At 38.3% G+C, this 11,673-nt stretch overlaps 1 protein-coding gene across 1 annotated transcript; it reads right to left on the bottom strand.

Annotated features, from left to right (window-relative positions):
• Positions 1–384: 384 nt before the first annotated feature.
• inpp1 (inositol polyphosphate-1-phosphatase) lies at positions 385–11,428 on the bottom strand. Its single transcript, XM_041816567.1, has 7 exons — positions 11,292–11,428; positions 11,120–11,208; positions 10,242–10,447; positions 10,100–10,160; positions 6,771–6,971; positions 6,515–6,689; positions 385–1,319 (listed from the first exon to the last, which is right to left on the bottom strand). The coding sequence occupies exons 3-7, from the start codon at positions 10,443–10,445 to the stop codon at positions 827–829; spliced, it is 1,134 nt and encodes a 377-aa protein (XP_041672501.1). The 5' UTR covers positions 10,446–10,447; positions 11,120–11,208; positions 11,292–11,428; the 3' UTR covers positions 385–826.
• Between the last annotated feature and the right edge of the window lie 245 nt (positions 11,429–11,673).

Here is an 11,673-nt window from a genome sequence, read left to right as displayed (position 1 = left end):
AATATATTTTACCACGTTATACCAGATGAATTAAATGTTCTTGTGAATACATATACACATAAAAAACTAAAATGATAATTTTATTTAGGATTTCTAAGTATTTTTTTCTGCAAACCCTCTCTCCAACTTTTACCACACCTTAATTCATAATTTTCTGCAAAATTACACAGTTCCTGATTTCTTCACCTGCATTTTAACACTTCTATTGTCTTTTAATGTTTTTTTTTGTTTTGTTTTTTTTTTTTTTATCACAAGCTTACTTTAGGGCTCTGACAGCTGCACTCAGACAATAGGCTTTTTGTTCAAAGTTGTTATACATCTGCATCACTGGTAGTTTTTGAAAAGTGGTACACTAATGTGACATCAGACTCACTTATTTCAGAATAGTTTGAAAAGAGGAGAAACTGGTGTGTTTATGTTTGCATCAAGTAACTAAAAAGTAGCAGCATGATGTGTTTCTGGTCAGTTTCTTGACAGGATGACTTGCACATGAGCTCACTAATGATGTGACTGTGAGTGGTGTATCTACAGTCCTTGGTAGCTTTGTTAAAACTTGGCTTAAGTATCATTTAGCTCTATTTTCCCCCAAACATGCAGACCAACCATAAACATACACCCTCCACTGTTAAAGGCTTAGACCAGTTACAATTTGAAACTAACAATTTTCCCAGGCAGGACTTCACTCTTGTAATAATCACTTTAAAATGTATCATGTTAAAAAGTAGACAATATGATTAATAGTTAAAATATTTCATCCTGTACCCCCATTCTCCTTCAATATAGATAATATAGAAAAAAGAACATGATGATATCCTCATCTCTCTGACTACAGCTTCCCTCTCAGAGCTGCAGTAATGCGGCACAGCTGAGAACAGTCTCGATACGCCAACAAGCCGCCATGGTTAGCCCAGCGGTCTGCTCCTTTACACTCAGTGTACGGCTGGTGGTAGGTCAGTTCTGTCTGCTGGTCCTTTGCTCCAGAGCTCGACTGTAGACTCTTAGTCAGGTCAACCACCCCGCCTCCGAGGGCTCGGAGTAGGACATGAGGAGCGCAGGAGTCCCACTTAAAGGTGCTCCCCTCTGACAAGACGTAAACATCGGCCAGGCCCTGAATCACGCATAGGATTTTGTACCCGGCTCCAGAGGCGTACATAAGCCTGTCAGGACCACACAGCGACGTCAGAGCCTCTTTTACCACAGGCTTCTCACTGGAGCTCAGAACCACAGACAAACCCCCTCCTGATCGAGTGGCCGGCTGCGACTCTGAGCACAGGTTGACCCCGCTGTAGGACACCCCCCAGAAGTGCTTCCCCCTCCAGCTGTGGACGGAAGTAAAAGTGGTGGTTTCAGAATCTCTCACATAAAAATATTGATTAAAGCTGCTTTCAGACTGAAAATTGGCCGTACAGGTTTTATTTTCAGGGTTCAGGACTTTCACTAGGTAATAAGTCACATTTCACCCAGTTTTGTGATTTATCTCAAATGTGGAACATCCGGCCAGGCTCAAGCTGAAAACAACCATGCTCATACAGAGAAACTGAAAGTGTGTACAGACAGGACAGATACACAGCCAGGTTCATACAGTGGATCTAGAAACATTTATATAGCACTTTAAACAAGGCACAAAAATACAGTAAATACAGTGTCTTTAAAAAGTATTCACCATTTTGAATGTTTTACCTTTTTATTGATTTTATAAACCCATCATAGAGGATATAATTTGACTTTTTTGACAAAAAATTAAAAAAACAGTATTTTATAAGTGAAAACAGAATTCTACAAAGTAATTAATGTCAATTATGTAAAAAATGTAATGTAAAATAAGTGACTGCATAAATATTCAACAGTAATCCTGCCAGATGGCACTAGTAGTCTCATAATTAGTGAAATGGTGATCACCTGAATGCAGTCAATTTGTCTCAAGTGTGTAGAGTTGTAGAATAAAGATATCTGTGTCTGGAAGGTCCAGTCACTAGTTGATCAGTATTCCTGGCTACCATTACACCATGAAGACAAAAGAACACAACAAGTAACTCAGAGAACAGGTAACAGAAAAGTAAAAGTCAGGGGATAAATACAAAAGTTTCTTCAAGTCACCGAACATCTCCCAGAGTTCAGTTAAATCAAGAAATTGAAGGAATATGGCACACTTTTTATAGACTCTGTACGTAGATCTCCTGCTACTTGTCTGTTGCTGGACTGGGCAGTGACAAAAATGTGACAAGGTATTTTTGAACCAAATCTGCCCCAAATAATTGGCCAAACATGACCATGATCCACCATATCAATTTATTAGGGGTGTGTATTGGCAAGAATCAGGCGATACGATATGTATCGCGATATAGGGGTGCTGATATCGATATATTGTGATACTATGAGCAAGGTGATATATTATGATATTATCATGTTCACATTGTTTGTATTGTAAGCTTTAACTAAGTAAATACGGTGGATACCACATTATTCCTGGGGGGTCTACTTTAACTATGAATGTGGGCGGAACTTCGGTAGAGTAACAATAATAGCAAAAACGTGATTCTTCCAAGGCTTACTAGAGTGATTGTTCTTCCAAGGGCTTACAGTGGTTGTTCTGAAATAAATATTTGCTGCAATCAATACTGCTGCATTTTTGTTAAATCAATATGAGCTGAACGTTTTAAATAATATTTTCTGTAATGCTCAGTACCTGTTGCTTCGTTCGTGGTACTTACAGTGCTTAACAAATTTATTAGACCACCACCCAAAGTAAGGATTATGCCACAGCTGCCCTAAATTAACAGCTTTGGTAATTACCCAAATCATTTTTTATGTTTCTGCAATGGTTAATGCACCAATATGTAGAAGCTCTTTAACTGAAATAATATTTTTAATGCTAAAATATAATAATTATGGTTATCCATGAATTTTCAAATGTACTGATTTACAAAAAAAAAATGAAAAAATAGTAAAGCACATTATTATTTCTTGATTAATATGACAAATCATAGTTATTTACTTGCATTCCTGAAGAGAAAAATGAGTTTTAGTGGTTGAATGTTATGCTTGATTAATTTCTGACTTCTCAGAGAAGCCCAGTGAGCCGGCTCAAATTTGGGTGTAAAAAGGTGAATTCAGTTTGAAATTCCTCATTCCTGTTCAAAATGGTAAAACATGGAAAGCTCACTGAAAATGAAAGAGTCTGCATTAAAGCACTTCATGATGCTGGATGGTCTCTGAGACGAATAGGGAAAGACATACAGTGTTCTCACAGTGTGGTCAAGTATGCTTTGGAGTCAATTGCCAAGACTGGTACTTAGAAAATGCGCCAAGGAAGAGGCAGGAAACTAAAGTTAACTGAAGCAGATGTCAGACACCTCAAGATTTTAAGGACTAGAGACAGAAGGAAGACCATTGCTGATCTTCAGGCAGAGATGAATGCTTCTAGATCAGAGTCTGAGAAAGTCTCCAGAATGACCATAAGCAGACGACTGATGGAACAAGGCTCAAAGGGAAGAATAGCTGCTAAGAAGCCATTATTGAGGCCTGCAAACATCAAGAAACGCCTCAGATTAGCCAAGGAGCACAAACACTGGACTGTTGATGACTGTAAGAAGGTACTTTGGACGGACGAGTCCAACTTTGAACTCTTCGGTCAGCATCGTCATGTTTATGTCCGCAGAAAAGCTGGAGAACGATTTGATGCCAGATGCATTGCACCCACAGTGAAACATGGTGGAGATTCCATTATGGTATGGGGTTTCATTTGTGGATACGGCGTGGGCAATTAAGTGAAAATCGATGGTATCATGAACAAGAACGTCTACCACAACATCTAATTGCATCTTGGAATCCCTTCTGGACTGAATCTGATTGGTCGTGGGTTCATATACCAACAAGACCCCAAGCATACTTCAAAGCTGTGCAGAGACTATTTGAGCAAGAAAAAGGAATCTGGAGTACTGGAACTGATGGACTGGCCAAGTCAAAGTCAGGATTTGAATCCTATTAAACAAATTTGGGATTTAGTAGATTCAAAGATTGATCGCACAAAAGTGTCATCTAAAGCAAGTCTGTGGGAACAGCCAGAAACTATTTGGAACTCAATAACAAAAGAGACTGTGGAAAAGTACATAAAAACAATGCCAGTAAGAATGCAAGCTGTTATCAAGGCCAAAGGAGGCCATACAAAATATGAAGTTTTTTGGTTATTATGTGTGAAATGGACAATTTAGTTGTTTCAGTTTGTTATTTGCCAAATAAATAACAATAACATTTTTAGTTTTAAATAAGTTTTTGAAAGATTTCTATGACAGTTTTTATGACAGGTGGTCTAATAAATTTGATAAGCACTGTATATTGTGACAGAGTTAAATATGTCTTCCACAACAGTGTTTTAAACATGTTGTTCACTGTCTAACTGTATCAGGGATGTGATTCTTTCATTATTAATTTATCATTAATTCTTAATACAAAACTTGACATTTACCAAACTGAAGAGCTGACAACTTGAGTCCTGGACAGTTTAATTAATCAAATTCCCACATTCTAAGAGGGATTAGTTGGTGAAATAAGAATTTCAGCAACCTCACAAACTTGAAATTTATCTGAAGGTGGTGTCCAAACTCCTCTAACAAAACGTGATCATCTCTTTCTATACTGATATGAAGCTAATAAATTTAGCTAAATATGCTTGTCTAGGTTATCTGAGGTAATGTCGTCAATTTGTACTCTCTAGTTGAGGGAGGAGAAATAATAACTTTATCCCGTTCAAGGTGAAGCAGTTGAAGTTTATATATTTTGGTATTCAAATTGCTCTAATAATCACATTTAGCGCCTCGTTCATATGTAAGTCCCATTTAGATAGAACGGACCAGAAGTTGCGCCTGTATTTCACACAAAGAACCATGGGGACTTGGAATAAAGTGGATAGAAAAAAATAACTGTAATGTTAATATGGAATATAACAGAATATAATTAATCTATTAATAAAAATCTATTAAAATTATATGTATAATATGAAAATTAAAAATTATATGGTGTATTATAAAATGCATGGTCTTGGTCTTGCAACATCTAGAGTTTTAACTCTTTTTGTGCAATTTGTTATCATGAATTAAAATGCTTTCAGGATTTCTCCAAGAAAAGTGGAAAAATAAATCAATATAGAGTAAATGTACTAAAATCTTTTATATTTCATGGTGCATCAGCTTGTATGTCTTATGCTGCGTTCAATTTACCTCAGAAATCGGAACTGGGAATGACGTCACGTTCCATTTGTCATAACCACAACGAGTTGGTAAAAAATGAGTGGCTCCATAGTTGCTTATTTTAGTTGGATGTAGAGCAGCTCTAAATGTATAAACCAGCTCCAAAGTTCGGTTAAAAGAAAAGGATGTATTTTTTAAATTCTGACAATACAAATGGAAACTGTCAAAAGCTATATATGCTATATGCACAGTAAATGCACGGGTCCTCACCAAAAAAAGTATTGACTGGGTAATTATGGTTACATGAGTAACTAGAAAAGCACTCGAAGGAGCACAGACCTCCGCCATTAACCCTATCTCCCATTAGTAAAGAATCCTTTAGAAAATTCCTGGATCCAGACGGTGATCTGGATCACTCCCAAAATCTAATCAGTTCTTCCTTATGCCACTTGTGCCATTTCCTGAAAATTTCATCAAAATCCGTCCATAACTTTTTGAGTTATGTTGCTAACAAACTAACCAACAAACAAACTAACAAACCCTGCCTCCTCGGCAGAGGTAAAAATCAGGGGTAGCTTCAGCAGGCTTCTTTCATGTTAGCTGTTAGCCGCTAAGCTATCGCTATGATGTCTCAGGTTCATCGTGTTGTCCAAGTATTTCACTCTGACGTGGCATATCTTACAAATGACTTGACGCCTGTATAAGTTTGTACCGTCTTTAATGTTTTGGAAGCCAAAGTAAGTCCACATATCTACTAGCAGAGGCTGCACTGCTGTGTAGGCATGAGCAACTGGCTCGCTCAGACCGTAAATCTTGTGTAATCTCGTTGTCTAAGCAGAGGAGAAGAGGGAAGAGTCAACTGCCTGCAGCCAGCTGGTGGTCAGGGGGTAAAATTACTCAACAAACTACCGCACCAACTAATGTAAATTATGAATTAACAAATATACTGCATTTTAAAATATCGATACAGTATTGTGCCATGAAATATTGCAATATATCAGTGTATCAATATTTTCCAACACCCCTACAATTTATCAGCAAAATTATCTAATTGTGGTTAAAAAAAGATGGTTAAAAAAAGGTAGTAAAAGAATTTGTTTTTGGGAACCTAGATCTAAGCTCCATATGACTTCTTCTGGATTGCATTTTAATGTTATTATTGCTGTTGACATTCTTTGATAATGGGAAGGCCATATTGTGACTAAAAATCAAATCACTTGTTCAGCCTTATCAAGAATTACTAAATAAATGTGGTGACTGTAGTTGTAGTGTTTAAATCTGACAGGAGAAAATGTGTTTCTCACAGACTGAGATGTTTTCCCACTCACCCTCCACCTGCTGGGTCTTTGTGGTTGAACGGCTGGTTGATGACACCCATGACAGGCTCTCCTGTGCTCCGGAGATAAACCCCGATGAGGACCAGAGCACAGTGCAGACCCGAGGGAGACAGGTGTCCCTCCTCCAGCACCTCTTCTCGGCCCTCTATGTACTGACTGGTGGCATCTTCATGGATAAACACAGCTGTCAGTGAGGTTCTGTTTTCTACAACTTGATGAAAACTCGGACAGAATCATTGTCCCTTACCTATGGGGTCGATCCAGATGCCTAGCTCTGAGGGGCTAAGAGGCACTGTCAGACCATCAGTGTTAGTGTCGATGGTTGCCGGGTCTTGGTGGATCGCTCGAGCCAGAAGGGAGGCTGCTGTGTGGTCGCCGTCAAGCACAGTGGAAAGCAGGGTTGCAGTCTCCTGCTCCGTACCACACACTGTGACTATTACACTTTCTCCTGGTGACAGAGAGAGAGAGAGAGAGAGAGAAGGAGCTTGATTTGAATACTTAACAACCCATGACTCTAAATATTTACACAGAGCAAAGAGCAGCGCTCTAAAATGTTTGGACAGAGACACATCGATGTGTTGCTCTTTGTTCTGACTATTTGGCATGAAAGATGATTCACATGCTTTTGAATACAAGTTCACATCAGTAGGTCAAGTCTGTTTTTACTTCTATGACAAAGATATATTATTATTAAACCTTCATGGTTATCTTGAGTAGCTGTATTTTAACTGAAGACAGCTTCTGTATTCCTGCAGAGCAGCAAATTTGTGGATAGAGGCAACCTGATAGAGACATCTAGACCTGAAGCTGATAAAACACCTAATCTCATTATTGCCATTTCTAAACAGTAGTTTCTAGTAGCAGCCATATTATATATACTACTGTATAGGTATCTTGTAAAACAGAAAGGATGTGTGTTAACAGCGGAGATATCACTGGTACTGATGTTGAACCAATGCACTGGTGCATTCCTACTCATGATGCCTGTGTGGTTACCAGCCACGGTCCAGTTATTGATGATGTTGCTCTGTGGTGTAAGGGGTCTTACATCAATATGTTGATTGATTTAAGAAAATCCACTAAATGATGTCAGTCGAATCAAAAGTCATACAATAGAGTGTGTGCAATCCTAGAAATACCTTGGGACCATCAATGATACAAAACTGAACTTTGGAGCTATGTAACTGTGAAGTAGGGCTGAGCGATATGACAGAAATCAAAATCCTGATTAATTGAACTTTTTACCTTGATTACAACTGATGTCCCATTATCCCACCTCTGACTCTGTTTGTGCTGTAAATATTTGAATAATTTTAAAACAAATAACTGAGAGGAACATGCATGGATTAACAATTTAAAATTTACATCGGCTGACATGATTCTTTTTTTCAGGTCACATTTTCCTAGAAAAACAGAAAATACTTCTTGCTAACAAAATAAATTATTTTTACACTATTGTATAAAAAGTAGAAAATAATTTTGCTGCTGATGCTGCACAGTTGACTCTGTGTTTGAGTTTTAGCGGACTGGATGGGACAGTGTCATGTGACGACTACTTCTCCTTTGAGTTTCTGGAGGCTTTATGCCTTGTGGCACCTGGCTTACTATCACATGACTACACAGCCAGTAGCGTGGGTTAAGGGGGTTGTGCAGTAATGGAGAGAGAATTATAAGGACAAAAAATCTAAAAAATAAACAGGGTAGGTTTACTTAGAGGTTAGAGGCTCCAAATGTCAGTTTTGATTATTTTTCGATTAACTGCCCAGCACTACTGTAATGACCATGTTCTATCGTCTTTCATTGAATCAGTCTTGTCATTTTCTCTAGTGTCATGGTTCGGTCATATTTCGCTGAGAAAAAAAAAATTCCTTTAACCCGGTGTTGAAATGGTCAAGTCGGCTCATTGGTGAGCAACAGCTCTATCCAGCATCCCTGTCTACTAGACAGTTACAGTTTACATATGTAACTCTGTCTTAAATGATGATTCCCACCCTGTGCACAGTGAGTTTCAGCTTCTACCTTCTGGACGGGAGTTTTTAGTCCCAAGGAGGAAAAAAACGGTACAAAAATAGCGTTGTTCCTGCTGCTATATGCTGCAGCCATATTCGCACACATTTTTATGCATTTATTCATTATTCATGTATTTATTCCTATATTTGAGTCTTAGATTCGTTTTCACCCTGACTTGATCAAGATCTTTTTCCTTTTTTAAAATGTTTTAATTAATTTTATTGGATGATACTTTGCTTTCTTTTTATGCCCTGATTGTTTTTAGCATGTTGCATCATTTTTTTGGTCATATTTTTGTAGGTTTTAAATAACCTTCATTCTTCCTGTTGTTTGTTTCATGTAGCTCTCTGTCTTGTGACCTGTGTGTCATAATAGATGTTCAATCTCATGGGTGGAAACAAATCTACCTATAGATACAAATCAAGTAACCTGAGCCTGTTAGGCATTTTGGTTATATACTCCAGTAATACATATATTACTCAATGTCTATTTACAGTTTCCATATAGAAAATATGAATGCAGACTGATTACCTGGCCACCTAAAATGCATCAGAAATGATGGATTTTACCTTCATTAAAAAACAAACAAACTCTGACAGCTGCTTTATTCTCAGACATAAAAGACTACACAAAGCTTGCATTTTCAGCTTCTACAAGCCTGCAGGTAAATCACAAGGAATCTATTTCCTTTTTGGGACTAAAAACAATCCCATCAACGCCACACAGAGGGGTAAACTTTTTCTTCAAGTTTTTTAACACTAACTATTAGCTACACCGTGTTTACCAAGACATTACATCCACTCCAGGGGCAGACAATGATCGCTCACATTGAGCTATGCTAAGTTGATCAAATCATGTGTTTTAACCATATTAAGACATTATAACACAAAATATTAAGAACTATTCCATCTAATGTGGGGAACAACCCTGTTACTGTTTTTTGGGCTGCAGGTTAAACAAAACTATTAAACACAAAGATATCAGGACATTTTAAAAAAAGTTTGTTTCCAAAGAAAACAATCATTTGGACTTTCAAGTTAATCAGGATTTAAATGAATCAACAGGATATTTTATTTTTACCTGCCTTTGGTGTTGTATCACTTTCAGAGGGCAAATTTGCATCAAACAAATATCTGTACCCAATGGACCTACAGTGAAACTGAGATCCAAATTAAAGTCAGAGCTACGCATGTCAGCTGGCTGTTTTTTGTGAAATACTGTCACAGATATGCATCAGTAGCAACACAAATGCTGTCTTTATACATACTTACTCAGTGGATAACAAATCTCTTAGTAATGTTTGAAGAACGAAGAAAAAAACTGTCCTCACTACAAATGGGTGAAAATAATACAGTCATGTGGAATGTAGAAAAGGTGTATTTTCTCTATATATGCCAATTATCCCTTGAAAACTAGTTTTACTATCAGTCTTGAAACTATCTAACTATGGTTAGCCCCTAACAAAGTCTAAAAAAGTGCTGATAAACTTCCAAAATGGCAAATTTAAATGCCAGCTTTTACAGAAATATGCTGCATTATAGTGCAAGTAAAACATAAGGTGATTACCAAGGCCATTCTCAAATTTATTGGACTCCTCTCCATGAATGAAGTCAGCCATCTCAGGGAACTGAACAAAAAAACAGAGGACATGATTAACATCTAATAAAGCAGCTTTAGACAGACCACACTTCTTTTTGACTTCTCCTACCTGAGCACCAACATCATGACGGATCATCTCCTGTATTACCACGTCAGCCAGCGTTTTGAAGTCCTGGACAAACTTCTTGTTCTTGTCATCTCCAGTTTTCTCTTGTACAAGGAGCTGAAAGAGAGGAGCCTCTTGTCTGCAGACCCGAGCCACGTTGGCTGCTTTCTCAGCCACCCGGAGCAGCAGCCTCAGCAGTTCAGCCATGCCTAAAAACAAAAAAAGAAGAAGAAGAAGGAGAAAGAGAGAGGTTTCAGTAAACACAGAGATGGAAACTGAGTGTGTGAAAGAGAGAAAGAGTGAGAGAGTGAAAGAGGCGAGGTGGGTCACACTTGCACATACTGAGCTAATTATAGTTGCAAAATGAAAACAGGGCATTTCTGAAAAAAGACAAGTGTGTGAGAGGGAGGGATGTGGCTTTGGGTCTTGCATGTGATTGAGTTCAGTATCTCTGCTGAAGTCAAATGCCTAACAGACTCCCCCCTGAAAAGCCCTCTCCCAATATTCATCTATTCATTTAAAAGTTTCCCCCCACACTTGCAGTGAATCATCTTTACTTATAGTGTGATGACATTTCAAAAACACAAAAAGCACAGTATGGAGTGTAGAAAGTGATGACAGAGAGCCACCTACGCACTGCCGAGAGCTATGAGCAATGTTAGAGGAATATTTCATTACATATTCTCTGTGGATGGAAAAACATGACAAACATATTTTACTACAGCTGTTTTGACCTCTACCTTCACAACCTATGACAGTAGCAGCTCTTCAAAACCCAGTCAACGGGGTTACAAAGATTTAGCTTTGCATTTGTGTATTTTAGTACAAAAGTGAAAACTTAAACGCACATAAACAGCACTGTGAAATGACTGAAACCTTACCAAAACCCAGGTCGACGTTCTCCACTGCTATGTTTCTGTCCTCTGTTGCTCTCGGTAGCTGTCTTTTTCTACCGTCCGCCTTCACGTAACTACAACGAACAAGTTTGTGCAACAGGAATGTGAAAACACATGCACTTTACGTAAAAACAGAAGTGAAAATGCGCTTAATTACCCTGAGACCCCTCTGCTCTGGTTGCTTTACGTCAGTTTCCTATCGCAGGAAGGGCGGACCATAGGGGCGGACGCTCCTCTTTCATCGAGGCCGCCAAACTGAAGGTACGGACGGTCGCGCAAGCAGACTGAACACGGCTCGACCCAGTTACAAGGTACAGACAACCGGAAGTGTCGCCGTGGTGCGTTCACAGGTAAATCTGAAATTCAAGATTTTCAAGTTGGAGCTACTTGAGACTAATTTTAGAATAAAAAACATCCTTACCCATGAATAGTCTGCCGTGATATAAAATTATTGGAAGATATGAAATGATTTTTAATAAGTGATGGAATTAAACAGTAGCTTTCCTTGGACCACCCCCTTCTTCTTTTTAATTTGAACA

The sequence above is a fragment of the Cheilinus undulatus genome, linkage group 3 (assembly GCF_018320785.1).
Source record: "Cheilinus undulatus linkage group 3, ASM1832078v1, whole genome shotgun sequence".
NCBI lineage: Eukaryota > Metazoa > Chordata > Actinopteri > Labriformes > Labridae > Cheilinus > Cheilinus undulatus.
The sequence above is the reverse complement of the archived record's forward strand: the minus strand, read 5'-3'. Positions and strand labels throughout refer to the sequence as shown.